Genomic DNA, 19,346 nt, shown 5'->3' with positions numbered 1-19,346 from the left:
AACTAACCTTATCTAAATAAAGTTTTCTATTCTCTAAGCTGCTCCTACCATCTCTGAAGCAAGAGAAATTTAAAGTTCTAATTTAAAAGGAACCTCTTTCCAGCTCTTCCCAGGTGGAATAAAATCACTTCTGTACTAGTATCAACAGATGATTAGAATAGAGATGTTGTAAAGCAAGATTTGAATGAATTATCCATTTGTGAATGACCTAGTTGACTTGGTAAACTGAAGTTACCTGGAAAAATGTAATATTTCAAATCTGTAATTAAAGCTGTTTTATTGTATTTTTAATCCTTTAGAACATTACTCTATAGAAGATAAGCCTGGAGAATTGGTTTTACAAACAATAGAAGAAGAATCATTGTTTGAAGCAGCTTATCCTGAGATTGTTGCTGTTTACCAAAAACAAAAGTCAGAAATTAAAGGCAAGAAACAAAAAAGTAAGTATCACATTTGATAACTATTTAGGCTGCACACAAATATTACGAAAGAGCGACCCATCCTATTTGAATCTATCTTGTCCAAATTTTGTTGAAAGTTCTGTAAAATCAAGAGTAAGGATTGTACTTTTTCTTCTTTGTCTCAACACACTTTGTTTTAAAATCTAAAAGCCAAGAATAGACCGTTCTGCTCTGAGTCTGCTAACTTAACTGACTGTTAGTAATTATACGAGCAACTAGTATATATGACATATTTTGGATTTTAAATACATTTTCTTTATTTCCCAGAACTCAGTGAGGAACTTACAACATTATTTTATAACATGCCACTCAATTATAACATTGTTTCCAAAATAAAATATTTTATAATATTTTATTAATAATTATTTTGTTATAATTATGTATAACACAGTTTTCAGGAATGCTCTGAGACAAAAAAGGCAAAAATTGATCATACAGAAGATATCTGATCTGAGCTCTTTAATTTGTTTACCCATATTAGGAAAATAAAATAGATTTTAATTGTATTATATATATTTTTTCTTTCAGGCATGAAAACTAAGACTAAAGAAAACAATTTGCCAGAATCAGATGATATGATGACTTTTCAATCACACATGACTTTAAAACCCACATGCGAAATCTTTTCTAAGCAGAATTCCAAGTTAAATTTGGAAATTTCCCCTGATTCTACATTACCCCAGGAATCTATTTCTGTGTCATTGAATACCTTGCTTTTACCTGAAGATGCACCCTGTTTGAATACACAAGAACAGTTAATATCTTCTCCAAGACCTTTGGCTGTGCAGCAAATTAAAGCTGTCAGTAAGTCTCTGATTGCAGAATCTAGTCAACCCAGTACCTCATCCCATAATATATCTGCAATTGCTGATCTGCACTTGAGCACCATTGACTGGGAAGGTACTTCTTTTAGTAATTCTCCAGCTATCCCAAGGAACACTTTTGCTCATGGTGTAAAATCGGAACTTGAAACAGCTATCCCTGATAGCTTAAAAAATATTACAGAGCAATTGTCATGTGAATCAGAATGGTGCACTACAAACATTAATAAACTGTTCGATTGGGATCTTCAAAAGACTGATCCTGAAGAGCACCTACTTTCTGGCATTACTGATTTACATCTTCAGGATTTACCTTTAAAGGAACGAATACGTATAAAATCATCATATCCTCAGAATAATATACAACCAGATGATGATCTGAAAACATTGTCCCTACTTACTGTACAAGAACACTGTATTGCTAATAGTAGTTCTGAATGTCTATCACATCTTTCAAAGGATCTTCTAGGAATTCATTTGCAAAATGAATCTAGGAACTGTAAAGTCCTAAAAGGAAACCAGCTGTTTCAAGAAAACTATAAAGCAAATACTTCTATACCTTATTCTGTCAATAACCCAATAGTAAAGACCTCCAATGTTAGAATTGGACCACCAAATACTGCTTTAGATTATAGTAGAAAAGTTGATGTGCAAACCACTCGGAAAACTGTAATGAAGAAGAGTGTTTGCCTTGACACACATTCCTCTGGTGAAGAAATTATCCCAGAGTCTGGGAAAGCTAAGTCCACAACTCAAAAAATGAAACAGAGTTCTCAGAAACATAGCCCAGCCCAGTTCAAAAAAAATGATGCCAACAAATTGAGTAACCCTAAAGCACATATTAAAGAAACTGAACAGTGTGTCCAGCCTTATAAAACAGCTGGAAATGAAGAAACCTGTTTCCAAGATGCAGCAAAAAGGTCTCTGAGTTTTCTACAGTGTCGTGAGGAAAAAGACGTCTCTGGTACCTGTTTGGATAGTCCTCTTCCTTTAAGTCAGAGATTAAAACTAAGGTTCCAAAACACCTGAAATTAAATTTAAAATATTCAAGTATAACTTATAATTCTAGTACTGTTGGCATTAGCAGAAGCAGAAGGAAGGTATCTAGTTAATGTATATTAGAAAAATTTAACGTGATTCTATATGTTGTGAGACACTTGCTATTTTAATCAAAACTGTAATAAAAAACATTACCTAAAACTTTGGTTTTAAAAGACGATCCTCTGTAGTGAAAACTTCAGATAATGTGTATTTTTATAACATACTTTTTTCATTGAAAAAAATCTTTATTGATTATTCTTTAGTTATATCCTTAAAATGTTAGTACACTACTAGACAGAGTAAATGCTCCATTAATTTGCTCATTTTTATTCATTTCTTCCACAAGCCCCTAAAGCATTTTTTGATATTCCAGCTTGTTCCCAAGGGAAAACTCTTTATAATTGCCTGCATTCTCACAACATCTTCTGTTGTGCCTTTCTGAGAGTTAGATTAGCTTTCAATGTGAAGATACTTTCAGCTGCTCTCCCAGTTTCAGTAATCTTATTCTCTCTTGTGAGGGACAAAAAAAAAAATGGAAAAGGAGGATGATGATCAATATATATAGTGAAAATCATGGTTGTGGCAGCTGAATAAACTGAGGAAATCTACTTCTTACATATCCCCAGAAGTCCACAGGTATGCCAAGTGGAAAAAGATTTGGAAAATAGAATGTATAACCAGAAGAGGATTAGGAACTTGCTCAGGATCATACAGCTAATTAATAGTGGTATGGGAACCAGATTTCTTGCCTCTCAATTCATTGGTTTTTCTGTTAAAATTTTTCTTCGATAGCACTTTTTTCTTCCCCTTTTGTTTTAACAATGCATCTATACGATATTAACTACAGTACCTCCAAATATTAAGCTATTCATTTATTTATTTAGCACTCAAGAAGTCTAAAGGGAACCAGATTGGAAAGGTAAAAGTAAAACTGTTGCTACTTACAGATGACAAGATCTTGTGTTTATGAAGTTCTGAGGAATTCACTAAAAACTATTAGAACTGATAAATGAGTTCAGCAAGGTTGCAGGATACAAGATCAATATATAAACATCAGTTGTATTTCTATACCCTTCTAATGAATAATACTAAATGAAATTAAGGAATTCTTTTTATAGCAATAACAAAAAGAATAAAATACTTTGGAATAAATTTAACAATAGTACAAAATTTTTACTCTGAAAACTATAAAATATCATCAAAAGAAATGAAAGAAAACCTAAATAAATGAAAAGACATCCCATGTTCGTGGATCAGAAGACTTAATATTAAGATGACAATACTCCCCAAACTAATTTGCATATTCAATGCAATCCCCATCAATTCTGGCTGATTTCTTTGCTGAAACCAATAAGCTGATTCTAAAATATATACGGAAAATTAAGGGACACAGAATAGGCAAAACGATCCTTAAAAAAAAAAAAGAAATGGCAGGACAGGACTTGCCCTTCCTGATTCTGACTTCAAAACTTACCACAAAGCTACAGTAATGAAGAATGTGTTGAATGGCATAAAGGTAGACAGATAGATCAGTGGGATAGAACTGAAGGTCCAGAAATACGTCCTCACATTTATGTTCAGTTGATTTTCAACCAGAGTGCCAAGACAATTCAATCGGCAAACAATAGTCTTTGAGCAAATTCTACTGGTACAACTGAATATCCACATGCAAAAGAATGAAGTTTGATCTCGACCTCATACAATATAAAAAAACTAACACAAAAATGGGTCAAAGACCTAAATGTAAGATCTAAAACTATAAAACTCTTAGAAGAAAACATTAACATAAATCTTTGTGACTGACTTAAGCAAGGGTTTCTTAGATATGACACCAAAAGCTAAGGCAACAAGAAAAAATAAACTTCATCAAAACCAGAAATTTTTGTGTTTCAGGGGACATCATCAAGAAAATGAAGAGACAACCACAAAATGGGAGAAACTATTTGCAAATCATAAATGTAATAAAGGGGCTTATATCTAGAGGGACTTGTATAAAGAACACTTACAACTCAATAATAAAAAGACAAAAGTGGGTAAAATATCTGAATAGATATTTCTTCAGAGAAGATATACAAATGGCCAACAAGTGGATGAAAACATTCTCAACATAATTAGTCATCAGAAAAATGAAAATCAAAACCACAAAGAGATGCCACTTCACAACAAATAAAATGGCTAGAATCAAAAAAGACAAATTAAAAAAAGTGTTTGGTGAGGATGTGAAGAAACTGGAACCGTCATAACCTATTGGTAGGAATGTAAAATGGGTCAGCCACTATGGAAAAAGACTGTTGGTTCCTCACGTGGTTAAACATAGTTACCATATGATCCAGCAAATCCACTCCCAGGTGTATACTCAAGAGAAATGAAGACACACCCACACAAAAACTTGTAAACAAATGTCCATAGTGACATTATTCACAATAGCCTAAAAGTGGAAACAACTCAAATGCCCATCAACTGATGAATGGATATACAAAATGTGGCATTTCAATACAATGAAATATTGGCAATAAAAAGAAATGAAGTGCTGATACATATTACAATGTGAAGTTTGAAAACATGCTATGTGAAAGAGGCCAGTCACAAAAGACCATATATTATATGATTCCGTTTGTATAAAGTGTTCCAAATAGGCAAATCTATAATATATAGAAACACAAAGTAGACTCATGGTTGCCAAAGGCTGGCAGGGAGGGGAGTTTGAAGAAGGAGAAGGGAAATAACTGCTTGTAAGATGGGTTTTGGGGGGAGTGGGTGATGATGAAGATGTTCTAGAATTGATTGTGATGATTGTGAAAATTTGAATATACTAAAACCATTGAATTCTGCAATTTAAATAGATAAATTCTGTGGTATGTGAATTATATCACAATAAAGGTGTTTTAAAAACAAAAAGAAATTGTGGAGAGTTTTACCTGTCCAAACTCTTTAATATCTAAAATGTATATAGTCTAACCTCACTGTCATATATGCACTGCCATCATTATTTTCTAGATTTGAAAATAAGTCCAGAAAAGTGAAGAGATTTATTTTCCCAGGACTGGAGATGGAATTGTGTTTATTTATCTAGTATTTATTTCATTATGCCATGTTGTAAAATTAGGATCAAATTTGGGATACATTTGAAGTTTTGTGCTTTTCTGAAGTTATGATTTTGTTGTTTTTTTTTTTGTTGAAAATTCTACTAAAAATATATAAAATACTTTGAATCAAGTGTAACATTGTTTTAGAAAAGTGTCATGTCTGCAGAGCACTTAATATATATAAAATCTTACTGGGCAAGGAGAGTACTAAATAAAGGCAGTCAGTCCTCTGCTCTCAAGAAACCCACCTATTCTAATTGAACTGATATATTTTTTAAAACCTAGTGATTATTTGTATTGATATAAGTGTATACCTTTGAAAAATGTGGAAGATTAGGGGCACCAACACTTACCCCCAACCCTGCACAGTCGAAAAGCCTTACAGAGCCTTACAGTAGGTCCTCCGTAATTGCGGTTGCACATCCCAGACTCAACCATCCACAGATCATGTAGTACTGTAGTACTTATTTATTGAAAAAAATTTCACCTAAGAGTGGACCTGTGCAGTTCAAACCTGTGTTGTTCAAGGGTCAACTGTATTTACTTTTTAAGGTAATACTTCTGTGTGGTTAATTAAAAAGGTGAAACAGTACAAAAATATAGAGAGTGAAAAAGTCAATCTCCTTTCTATCTTTAATGCTCAGACTCCAACTCTTGCATCTAGAGGCAAACACAGTTTCTAATTTCTTGTAGATCCTTCCAGAGGTGTTCTGTACCAACATATTAATGTATCTTAGAAATTTCCCATGTTAGGAAATATGATGTCTCACTCTTTAATGACATCAATATCCCTATGTGTGTATCTTTGCGCAGATGCCTAGAGATATATAGTAGATGTGAATGTCATGTTTGATTTTAACTGTTGATAAATGTACAATTGAAACATTTTTAAATCTCTAGGGCTAACTAAACTATTGAAATTCAGATATGTGAACTAAATCATATGAATGCTTTTAAAACTCATATTTGACTTTGCTGTAAGCTCCCTCTTTTAAAATTTTCCCATATGCCCTTAAATAGTTAAGCATAATTGTAAATGACATGAATTTACATATGAAAATAATAAATTTACTTTGAAGACCTGACATTAAAAAAAGCTGACAGTATGGCTACCAAGAGTGTTATTTCCGTGGGAAAATCACCACATTTTAGAGTTTGACCAGTTTTGAACTAGTACCACATATTTTTAGTAATCTCAATTTTAAATGCCCATGTAATGTAAGTTTTTAATTTTTCAAGGAATCATGCTTTTGACATAAATTGGACATTAATTACTTCGTAGGTGTGTGTACAGCTCTAAGTTCTGAGGTTAGAGTTGTACAAAGACCCAATACTCTACATTGAAGGGGATGAGTATGAAATTTTACTTTGGAGTAATTAATTTTGTTTTGAACTGCTCACCTGATCCCACACCCAGTCAGTTTATGTTCTCAGAAATAAACCTAAAGACTCAATTCCTTTTTCACTGACTTTTTTTCTTTATTGAAGTTTAATTTACATACAATAAAATCCACTCATTTTAAGTGTAAAGTTTGGTGAATTTTGGTAATTGTATACAGTTGTGTAACTTCCACCACAATCAAGATATGGAAAAGTTTCCCTTAAGTTTCCTTACGCTCCTTTGCAATTAATCCTCTCTCCCAAGCCTTGATCCCAGACAACAACTGGTACTCTTTTCTCACTATGGTTTGCCTTTTCTAGAATTTATATACATGGGACCATACAGTATATAGTCTCTGTATTTGACTTTCTACTTAGCATGTTTTTAAGACTTATCTATGTTGTCTATATTAATATCTTGTTCCATTTCATTGTAGAATAGTATGACATAATATTAATATACCATAATTTTTTATTCTTTCATCAGTTGATGGAAAAATAGGGTTGTTTTCACATTTTGGCTGTTATGGATAGTGTAGCCATGAATATTCAGATATAAGTCTTTAGGTGGACACACATTTTCATTTCTTTTGGATAAATATCTAAGAGTGAGATTGCAGGTTCATATGATCAGCATATGTTTAATTTTTTAAGATACTACCAAACTCTTCCAAAGAAGCATTGTGTTCCCACCATGGGGGTTTCAATTATGCTACATTATCACCAAAACTTAATATTGTCAATCATTTTCACTTCAGTCATTCTAATTAGTGTATAGTGGCATCTCATTGTGGCTTTATTTGTCTTTTCCTGATAACTGGTGGATTAATTATCATGCGCATATTGGTCATTCATATATCTTCTTTTGTGAAATTTCGATTCTTTTTGCCAATTTTTAAATTGGGTAGTTTGTCTTCTTGTTATTCAATTATAAGTATTCCTTATTTTTTTCTAGATACAAGATGTGTTTTGCAAAAATTTTATCCCTGAGTCTGTCATTTTAACTGTCTTTCAAAGAGCAAAATATTTAAAATTTTAATGTCTACTTTATTAATTTTTGTTTCCAGTGGCCTATTTAAGATATATTTATCTAACCTAGTGTCCCAGATATTTTTTCTATGTTTTCTCCTACAAGTTGAATGGTGTTTACCTTTTATATTTGGGTCTGTGGTTCATTTCAAGTTAATTTTTGTGTACAATGTGAGGTAAGGATTGAGGAAAATTTTTTTCCCATACAGATATCCAGTTGTGCCACCATGATTTGTTGAAAAAACATCATTTCCCTCATTGAATTACCTTGGCTCCTTTGTTGAAAATCAATGGACCATGTAAGAGTGGGTCTATTGCTGACATATTCTTTCCATCAATCTGTATGCCTTTCATCACTCCAATACCACACTGTTTTGATTACTGTAGCTTTATAGTAAGTCTTGAAATCAAGTACTGTATTTTTGTTCATTGCCTGTATTTTCTTGTCAAGATCACCAACTGACCTTCGTGTTACTAAAGCTAATAAACAATTTACAGTCTTAAATTTAACTTTCTGCAGAATTTGGGACTATTGAACTTCCCTCTTTCTTGAAAATTTCTGTTCTCTTGTTTTCCATGTCAACACTGCCTCTTGGTTTATCTCCCACGTCCTTGGCTATCATTTTAAACTCCTCATAGGCTTAAATATCCACACTCGTTAAATACTTGTGTTCCTTCAGTTCTCTCTCTGGCTCTATTCTCTCTAGATATTTTCTATACTCATGACTTCAACTGCTTATGTGCTTATGACTCAGATATAGATCTTTGGCCAAAGCTTCTCTCCTACTCTATAGATCTGCCCATTTTACCAAGTTCTGACATCACCGGGGATGAGTATGGTAATAGAGATGACAGAGGCTCTGAGGTGCTCGACACCTCTAACGTGGGATGTAGTTCCAAGCCTTGCTGTAACTTGTTCCTAGATCCAAGTGAAGTCATTTGGGTAGTGTACATTCATTCAGCCCAGAAACATTTATTCAGAGTCAAATGAATAAGTATTACACACATCAAATGCCAAGGGCTGCCAGGAAAGATAAAGTGGAGTAAAGCCCAATTTTTACTTTCAAGAAATTGACAAGCTAGAGCAAGGTAGGGCAGTGTGGCATATTTGCATCCAAGAAAAAACTATATTGGCTAACACAGAATTGTTAAATAAATACAGTAGGCAATCAATATTACAGGAATCTTTCAGAGGAAGGAAGATTCTTTTAGCAAACTAAAAGAATTAGAGCTTTGAAGTATAGGCAGCAGTTTGATTGGCAGAATTGGAGCAGCATTACCAGCAGAAGATATTTCAGTGGATGAGTGAATAACTTGAAGTAACCTTGACACAGATTAAAGAATGAGAGTTGTCATGTTTAGGGAATGGTGAAAAATCCCTTTCAATTGTGGAGTTATTTGGAACTCCAGTCTCTAGAGAACAAATTGCTATGCAGGCAAAGGAATCACCAGGAACTGAGAAGAAGTAATGAGGAATCTGGAGCAGAAAGCAAGCTAGGCTATCTTAGGGCAAAGAGAAAAAAGAAATATAGCAAAGAACCTGACCAGGATGCTAAAGGATTCTGAGTGTATAAACCACATATAAAAGTTTATGTGTGTCCTTTTTGACCCACCTCCTAGAGAAATGGAAATAAAAACAAAACTAAACAAATGGGACCTAATGAAACTTAAAAGCTTTTGCACAGCAAAGGAAACCATAAACAAGACGAAAAGACAACCCTCAGAATGGGAGGAAATATTTGCAAACGAAGCAACTTACAAAGGATTAATCTCCAAAATTTACAAGCAGCTCATGCAGCTCAACATCAAAAAAACAAACACAATTCAAAAATGGGCAGAAGACCTAAATAGACATTTCTCCAAAGAAGATATACAGATTGCCAACAAACACATGAAAGGATGCTCAACATCACTAATCATTAGAGAAATGCCAATCAAAACTACAATGAGGTATCACCTCACACTGGTCAGAATGGCCATCATCAAAAACTCTACAAACAATAAATGCTGGAGAGGGTGTGGAGAAAAGGCAACCCTCTTGCACTGTTGGTGGGAATGTAAATTGATACAGCCACTATGGAGAACAGTATGGAGGTTCCTTAAAAAACTAAGAATAGAACTACCATACGACCCAGCAATCCCACTACTGGGCATATACCCTGAGAAAACCATAATTCAAAAAGAGTCATGTACCACAATGTTCATTGCAGCTCTATTTACAATAGCCAAAATATGGAAGCAACCTAAGTGTCCATCGACAGATGAATGGATAAAGAAGATGTGGCACATATATACAATGGAATATTCCTCAGCCATAAAAAGAAATGAAATTGAGTTATTTGTAGTCAGGTGGATGGACCTAGAGTCTGTCATACAGAGTGAAGTAAGTCAGAAAGAGAAAAATAAATACCGTATGCTAACACATACATATGGAATCTAAAAACATAATAACTGGTTATGAAGAGCCTAGGGGCAGGATAGGAATAAAGATGCAGACATAGAGAATGGACTTGAGGACACAGGGAGGGGGAAGGATAAGCTGGGACGAAGTGAGAGAGTGGCATGGTCTTATATTACTACCAAATGTAAAATAGCTAGCTAGTGGGAAGCAGCCACATAGCACAGGGAGATCAGCTCGGTGCTTTGTGACCACCGAGAGGGGTGGAATAGGGAGGGTGGGAGGGAGACACAAGAGGGAGGAGATATGGGGATATATGTATATGTATAGCTGATGCACTTTGTTATAAAGCAGAAACTAACACTTTTATTCAAAAAGAAAAAAAAAATTATGTGTGAGTTCATCAATTCACACACATTAAGTACCAAAGTTGCACCCAACTTGCATAGAACGGAAGGAAAACAAGGACAAGGAATTTTAAATAGCTGGGCAAGGGACTTCCCTGGTGGTGCAGTGGTTAAGAATCTGCCTGCCAATGCAGGGGACACAGGATCGATGCCTGGTCCGGGAAGATCCCACATGCCGTGGAGCAGCTAAGCCCATGTGCCGCAACTACTGAGCCTGTGCTCTAGAGCCCGCGAGCCACAACTACTGAGCCTGTGTACCACAACTACTGAAGCCCACGCGTCTAGAGCCCGTGCTCCGCAACAAGAGTAGCCCCTGCTCGCTGCAACTAGAGAAAGCCCACGCAGAGCAGAGAAAGGCCACGTGGAGCAACAAAGACCCAACGCAGCCAAAACATAAATAAATAAATAAACAAACAAACAAATAAATAAATAAATAAATAAAATTTATAAAAATAAATAAATACATCACTGGGCAAGGGGAAAGCTAACATTTCCTGAGTACCTACTATGAATGTGCAAAATAAGCTTCCTTACAAGATTTTTTATCCTCTCAACAACTCTGTAAGGACTGTATTGCAATATTTTGTGCCCCCAGAATGTTGCACAGAGTTTGATTCTTTACTTTACTAATTCTTATTTACTGATCAAGACTCAGTGTAAACATGGTCTTCTCTAAGAATGGTTTATATAGCTTCTTATGGATCTCTACTAGTTCCTACACATATCTAAGATATTAGCTATAAGTAGTTTTGTGTTGATTGATTTGCATTTTTGTCTCGGGCACCAGGCCGTGAGCATCTTGTATTTCTGAATCTGTAGCACTTAGGAGAGGGGCTGGCATAGAAAGCATTCAGTGAATGGGTGCTGATTGCCTGGTAATGAATTCAGGGTCTTAGTTCTTCCACTGACTGTGGAGAAAGATCAAATCCATTTGGATGGTTCCTTGATCACTGGTCCCATTTAGTCATTTTAAGATGCCGTGGTGAGATGCTTTGCTTTCTGAAGGTGGGGGGCTAAATCACCTGCCGACTGTTCCTGTTGTGCTGGTAGCACTTAGGGTAAAACAGCTTAAATAATATTACTGAAGTCAGCCTCCTTTCATCTGCAGATTAACGTGGCAACGTTTATCACCTTCTTAGCCAGGAAAAGCTTTTATCAGGCTCAGCTAACAGCTCGCATTAGCCTCTTGCAAGGACTTGCCACATTGCCTTTAACCTGAGATGCTGCAGAGTCAGCCCAAATACTCCAAAATGTGGAACCTTGGCAGATGATTGCCAGAATAAATAGCTTATTTAGCCCCAGACCAGATAAATTCAATAAATTGTCTGTTTGGCAATGGAGGGGAGGGTCATCAGCAATGTAGGCTGACCCTTCTGTGGGCAGAATGACTGAATATTTTGCTAGTATTTGGAAGAATTCTTTTTGTAAGCACTAAAACAGAACTTCTTTAGTGGGGATTAAGTGTCTGTGCTTCCTCAGCATTATTCTGTGCCAAGACCTGAAAGGGAAGATACTGACCTCCCAAATGGCAAAAGGTGCCTGTATGTTTAGAATTCTCTGATCAAAGACCTAATGAATGAATTCTATAGTGTTTGCATCATCATAACTTAAATCTCTTCATTTACCACTCAATAGATACCTGCCTTTCAGCTGTGAATAACGTCTAAAAGGGCTGTCCTTTGACTCTGCAAATGAGAATGAGTGATTTATTCACCATCCATGTGAAGGTAGACTACAAATCCTTTGCCTTTTTTGTCTTGTTTTGTTTTAAACCAATACTGGTTGCAGTAACTGCTCCAAAGTAATTATTATGGCTTAAATCATTTACATTTTTATTAAACTGAGAATGCTGATTCTGTGGATGCCAGATGCCAGAAGGCTTATTTTACAGGGCTGTGTCCAAAGACAGACGTCTCTCATCCAGGCCCTGTGAAGGCCCCATGACTTCACAGCTGGGATAGTTCTACGGGAGGTGTCAAAGGACTCAGTACAACCAGGTTGACATCCTGTGAAACAGACCAAAGGACACTCTCTTTAACCTGGGAGGCAGTGGTCTGAGTAATTGTCCTAGTTCTGAAGGAGACTAGCTGCCTTGGGCAAACCTTCCCAGCCTTCAGCTTGCTTCTCTTCTTGTGAGTGGGAATGATGCTTCTGCCTCTCTTTGCCCTCATTTATACACTGAGGACAGATGGCTTTTGAGAGACATATATTAATGTATAAATTTAGCATTACTGATTTTGATATGCTAAATCCATCGATGGTCCACAAATGATGTCATTAAAATGTGTTCCACTATAACCTGTATAATTTTTTTTGAGAAGGCAATTGTCTCTAGTTTACATATGAAGAAAAGAGAGGCAAAACATATTGGGCAGTAAGGAGTGTGAGTAGGTTCACACAGTGATGCAAAGTATTAGTGAATCTTGGAAAAAGAGAAATGACATATATTGCTTGTTTACTATTATGCCCACCCACTTTACTGATTCTTCAAATTCCTCCTATATGCCCCTCAAAAACTCTGAAAGGCAGGCACTTTTATCCCCTGTTTCTATATGAGGCTAAGAGAAGCTAAGGAATTTATCCGAGGTCAAAATCTATTAAACAGCAGGACCAGGATTTGAATCCAGAGCTAGTCTAACTCCAAAGTTTCTTTGGCAAAAATTAAGGCTTCTGTATACTCCACATTTATCTAAGTCTGTGTCACTTTTTTTTAAATTAATTAATTAATTAATTTATTTATTTATTTTTGGCTGTGTTGGGTCTTCGTTTCTGTGCTAGGGCTTTCTCTAGTTGCGGCGAGCAGAGGCCAATCTTCATCGCAGTGCGCGGGCCTCTCACTGTCGCGGCCTCTCTTGTTGTGGAGCACAAGCTCCAGACGCGCAGGCTCAGTAGTTGTGGCTCACGGGCCTAGTTGCTCCGCGGCACGTGGGATCTTCCCAGACCAGGGCTCGAACCCGTGTCCCCTTCATTAGCAGGCAGATTCTCAACCACTGTGCCACCAGGGAAGCCCCTAAGTCTGTGTCACTTTTAAAGAAACTGCCCATCAGAGAGATGCAATGACTTCTACTAATCTTATTTATAGGCAACTGGCCACTAAGAGTAGTTCAGAATGTCAGAAAAGCAGTATTGTGAACATTCAAGACATGATCACAAAAGTTACTTTAATTTTCAGAATTAAAAAATAATTATCACAGTTAACACTCGGGGAGGTTGGGGATTTTTGTGTGTGAGGAAAGAATAGCATGTGAGGGACAGGCAGGACACCAAATATCCCAGAATTTTTGTCCCCTTCCTTCAAAGCTCTAACCACTAGGGCCAGATATCCTCAAGACGAGGTTGTCTGCAAGTTCTCAGCAGAGCATTAATTAAGAGTATCTCCTTTTTAGCATTCATCTCTGACTTGAATCATCTTTGCACAGTGCCTAAAATGGGCCAGAGGCCCCATAATAATCAAATCAGTTAAGCACATTTTTCATTAATCTTGAAAGCAATGTAAGGGAGTAAAGCAACTCGCCTGTGGTCACACTGTTAGTACAAACATCTCCTCCCAGTTGTATTGCTACCTCCAAAGGGCAGGTACCATCATCTCTTGCAGGAACTCCTAAAAGCGCCTTCTGATTGATCTCTTTGCTTCAAAGCACTCACTCTCTTCCTTCGTAGTGCACACATCAGCCAGATAAATAAAATGCAAATCACTTTCTAACAGCCCTCCTGCAAGAGCTTCCCATCACTCTCAGTCTAAATTCCAAAGTCCTCTACAGAGCCTGTAAAGTCCTCTGTAGCTGACCCCTGCTTGGCTCCTTAGCCTTATCTCCTGCCTCTTTCCCCTAGCTCACCTGCCTCCCGCGGCACTGGCTTTCTTTTGTTTTCTTTCTTTTTTTAATTTTAGCATCTTTATTGGAGTATAATTGCTTTACAATGGTGTGTTAGTTTCTGCTGTGTAACAAAGTGAATCAGCTATATGTATACATATATCCTCATATCCCGTCCCTCTTGCGTCTCCCTCCCACCCTCCCTATCCCACCCCTCTAGGTGGTCACAAAGCACCGAGCTGATCTCCCTGTGCTATGCGGCTGCTTCCCACTAGCTATCTCTTTTACATTTGGTAGTGTGTATATATGTCCATGACACTCTCTCACTTCGTCCCAGCTTCTTAAACCCATGGAGCTCATTCCACAATCCAGCTCCTGAACCTGCTGTTCTCTCTGCCTGGACTTCTGGCAGATCTCTGGATGGTAAGCTCCTCCACGCCATTCAGCTAGAACTTCTGTGACCATGCCCCCCGAGTAGCGGCTTCACCTCCCAACTCCAACCCCACTATTATCTTCACAAATAATTAGATTGTGTTTGTCTCATGTCATTAGAGTAACAACACAAGAGAAGAAACTTTGTCTTGTTCTTTGTTATATCCCCCGAGCTTGCAGCAGCGTCTAACATGTAGTGCGCATTTAATACATCCTTGTTGAATGAATGAGTGGATGAAGTTAACCGTTGAACCCAAATCTTCCTGAAGCCAAAGCTCAAGCTTTGACCACCAACATGCTGCAATATTTTTTATCATATCATTTTATTTCAAGAGTTATCTTCTTATAATTTTCCCCTAACTGTCCTCATCCAATCGACACCCCCCCCACCTGCCATTTTTAGCTGGAAGGTTACATATGAAATAAGTGATGTGCTGCTTATATTTACCTGAAAATGCAAATGCTGCAATTTGTGATTGAACTCTTGAGATGGAGTCAGTCCTGGTGAGGCATGGTGCAGAGCACACAGGAATAATACCTGGTCCTTCTCTTCAAGATGTTTGTAACTTAGTTGTGAAACCAGACTCTCTGTTCTTGAAATAACAGATTCTACAGATAAGTGCCGGGTGAAAGGAGTGGCAGCAGAGTGCAGAAGAGAGTGGTCAGCAAGGACCTAGGTGATCGTCAGAGGCTCCCTAGAGGTGAGTGACTTGATAGGAGGCTTGAATGGCAGATGCAGTTTAGAGCTGGGGAAGGAAGGCTGTCAGGTTCTTGGATAGGATGAAGTCAGGTGAGTTTGTCCAGGAAGAGTCTCGTAAATGACATGTGTTTTAGGGCATTCCAGGCTGGACACATTTATTAGATTCTTTTATCTTAAAAAAACCCAGTCACCCATTACGTACAAGTACTATTTCATGAGAAAAACAAGGCCAGCAAGGGAAGAGGAAAGGAGGAAAGGGAGTGAGGTACCATGTTCCTGACTTAGGACGGTGGCGGGGGACCAGGACCTGGCACACGACGTCACATAATTATTGGCTCTCTTACCCCTGAAGTTCTCCTCCTCTGTAAGATTTACCTGGAATTACATACTTTCTCCAGAAATAAATCACCAACAGGGACTTATATGAGGAAGCCACCTCTTTGGGGTAAATGGGAGGGCAAAGCTGCTCTGCAGCATTATGTCTGCCCAGGTAGGGGCTGCACAGAGCCCTGGCCACTGGCAGACGCCATCCAAGCGTTTCTCAGAGGGCCACAGCTGCCCCTCATGAGGATACCCCCTCAGAGAGGACTCCTCTCCACCTCCAACCATGGCTCCCAGTGAAGTGTAGATAAGGAGATCCCTGAGGACTAGGTCAGCAGCTGGTGAAGACAACTTACTATACCCAGAATTAACATCCATCCATCCATCCATCCACTCATTCATTCAACAAGCAGGTGCTCTATGCCAAGTACCATGCAAATTGCAAGGGCTATAGTAAGGGTTAGACAGTTCCCTTGAGGAACTCATGGTCTATCCACAAAGAAAACCATATGGAGTTAGTGTCTTAACTCTCTACTCAGGTCAGAGTTGAATGAAATCCAGGTTTGGCTACAAAATCACACCAAAGCAAACCAAAACACTTCATGAAGGGAAAAACTATACTTGACATTTTTTTCTCTCAAGCTCTTCCCAGAAAGGTGATAATGGAAGATTTGGTCCCAACAGGGTCACAGACAAGGGATTTGCATTTTAAAGTTTGACAGATATTTATAGGCCTTTTGATCTCCTTACTCCCCTCTACCCACCCAGCCCCAGCCTTGCCTGCCTTCCCCACCCCCAGTTCTCTACACTGCACCAGGTACAAACTTGAGAAATGATGGCTCCAGGCCCAGAGGTTTCTAGGATATGTGCCCCGGGTCTTACGCTCATAGTCATATTATAAATAAAGCTCCTATGTATTGAATACCAGCTATATATCGAGTATTTTTCTTAATTTCTAATCGCCACAACCTCCCTGCAAGTTTCGTTATTTACCTTTTTTGTTGTTGTTAAGGGAAAAAGAAAACCAGGCTCAGAGAGGTTAAATAACCTGCCCCAAGTCACTGATAAGAAGTAATGGCGCCAGAGTTAAAACTCAGGTCTGTGTATCTCCAAACCTGTGACCTTTTCATGAAGCCAGCCCGACTCCAGTCACAAAGCCTGGTTATGGTAGGCTACTTAGCTGAGATCCTTCTTGGAAAAGATTACTCTGCGTTCCAGTTTTCTTGCTGGTGTTATTCTGGAAACAGCCCAATAAACGTCACAATTTGATTTACTCGGGACAAACTTGCAGCTGTCTTCCTTCGCAGCTCTTCTTGGGCTCTGAGTTTTTTCCTTTCCTTCTTCTACTCGTCTTTCACGCAGGCCTCTGCAGCCCGACAGCTGCACGGCTTGGTTTGGAGCCGTCCTCTGCAGGCCCGTAGGATTTGCTGAACAGAGCTGCCTTCTGCCCCAAAGAAAGCCTGCTGGAAACAAGCTCAGAATCTCAGACCCTTACTTTTTTGCAGCTTGAAAGGATCCTAGAAAACATCTAGGAAACAGAGGTTCTGAGAATAACTCATGCAAGGTAGCTGGCATCAGATTTATGAGAATATCTGCTATGTATTTGCTATGTTAAAAGTGAAAGATAGGGCTTCCCTGGTGGCGCAGTGGTTGAGAATCCGCCTGCTAATGCAGGGGACACAGGTTCGAGCCCTGGTCTGGGAGGATCCCACATGCCGCAGAGTGACTAGGCCCGTGAGCCACAACTACTGAGCCTGCGCGTCTGGAGCCTGTGCTCCGCAACAAGAGAGGCCGCGATAGTGAGAGGCCCGCGCACCGCGATGAAGAGTGGCCCCCACTCGCCGCAACTGGAGAAAGCCCTCGCACAGAAACGAAGACCCAACACAGCCATAAATAAATAAATAAATAAATAAATAAATAAATAAATAAAAGAGTTCCTTTAAAAAAAAAAAAGTGAAAGATAAAAGAGACAAATCACATGGACACTTGACGTGCTGGGTGCTTTGTCTTATTTAATCTCCACTACAACCCAGTGAGGTACAATCAATTATTATCCTCATGTTACAGGGGAGCCCTGGCTCAGAGAAATAACTGACTGAAGGTTCCACGATGAGTGACTATTGGAACCGGGATCTGAACCCAGGCGACGGTAGGACTGTACAGAGCCTTCCTTCCCATGGCAGGCGGTGGGATGGGCTGAGGAGCGCAGACAGCATCCTGGCCAGGGTGACTGGCCTGTGAAATGCGCTCCTGTGCTGAATTCAGAGCAAACAGCAACAGGACAAAGAGATGAATGCTATCATTTTGTGGATTTCTTGGGAAGTCAAGTCTAAACTAAGGTTACCTGGCATTCACCAACCACCACCTGGGTGGTCTTTTGACCAATAAGGCCTTCCCTGGAAACAAGGACCACTCGCCTACTTGCAGCCTCTCCCCAGACTTTCTGAGACTGTCTGCTACAAATCAGAAGGTTCTGCAAGTTCCCTTCCTCCTTGGAAAATCCATCCCCCACCCTCAAAGAGGAGGCCTTAGAAGTGCCAAATTGGGAGCCATAAGAAAGTTGTCGCTAGCGCTGAGTCTTCCTGTTGAGGTTGAGAGATCAGGTTCAAAGCTCAAGCCGCAGCTTCCCCACCTTCTCTCCCCACCCTGTCTCCGATCCTGAGAGGGGATGCGCCTTCCCTTCCCCCGCCGCAGTTCCTGTAAACGCCTCTGGATTGTGCTGAGCTGCGGGTCAGACGGGGGGTCTGAGGCATCCTCTCTGCTCTCTCCAGATGGATACCATGGCAGAGGCTCTTGGGGCAGCTCCTCTCCAGGAAGAATGGCTACAGAGGCAGAGATCTCCATTTCTGAGCACCAGGGTAGGTGCTGGTGCGGATTGGGCTGCTCCTAAGAGAGCTCTTTTCTGAATGACTTGCACTGACTCTGCAGCGGTGGGTCCCGGTGTTCAGAACAACATGGGTAGGAGATGACGCTGGTCCAGCGGCTTCAAGTCTTACCCAGCAAGCCCTGGCTCAGCCCCAGCTGCTCTCAAGGTACAACTCACAACCCATTTCTCCCAAAACATTTTTCTTGGCCATCCATCCAGTCTAATCTCCATTCTCCTCAGAAATGAGATACACCCACACGTAACTATCAGGAGGATAGACTGTCATCGGTGGCATTTAGTTGTGCGACCAGGGACACTTTTGACCTCAGTACATAAGGAAACTTTTCTGCATCTTGATATCACCCATTATGGAGGGAAGAGATGACCTGCTAATGACCGTGTTACTGATGATCCTGATTTGGCATCATTTTGCTGGCTTGCAGTGATGACATTTGCTAGCTTGCCAGTGATGACATTTTCTCTTTTTAGAAAGCACTCAACATTGTTATCAATCCATCCAGTAGCTCTGAGCCCTTTTTCAGTTATGCCAAACCTTTAAAACTTTTTGAAAACTCTTACCTACCAGTAAACT

At 38.9% G+C, this 19,346-nt stretch overlaps 1 protein-coding gene across 4 annotated transcripts in view; it reads left to right on the top strand.

Annotated features, from left to right (window-relative positions):
- Positions 1–5,442, top strand: part of GEN1 (GEN1 Holliday junction 5' flap endonuclease) — a 31,640-nt gene extending 26,198 nt beyond the window's left edge. For all 4 annotated transcript variants that reach the window (XM_007183490.2, XM_057557889.1, XM_057557890.1 and 1 more), the window contains exons 13-14: positions 300–440; positions 990–5,442. In XM_007183490.2, the coding sequence (XP_007183552.2) occupies positions 300–440; positions 990–2,311 (1,463 nt within the window). In that variant the 3' untranslated portion in view covers positions 2,312–5,442. The remainder of the gene's footprint in view (positions 1–299; positions 441–989) is intronic.
- Positions 5,443–19,346: the final 13,904 nt, after the last annotated feature.

Source organism: Balaenoptera acutorostrata, chromosome 12 (genome assembly GCF_949987535.1).
Source record: "Balaenoptera acutorostrata chromosome 12, mBalAcu1.1, whole genome shotgun sequence".
In the NCBI taxonomy this organism is placed as follows: Eukaryota; Metazoa; Chordata; class Mammalia; order Artiodactyla; family Balaenopteridae; genus Balaenoptera; species Balaenoptera acutorostrata.
This window is presented reverse-complemented; position numbering and strand designations above follow the sequence as displayed.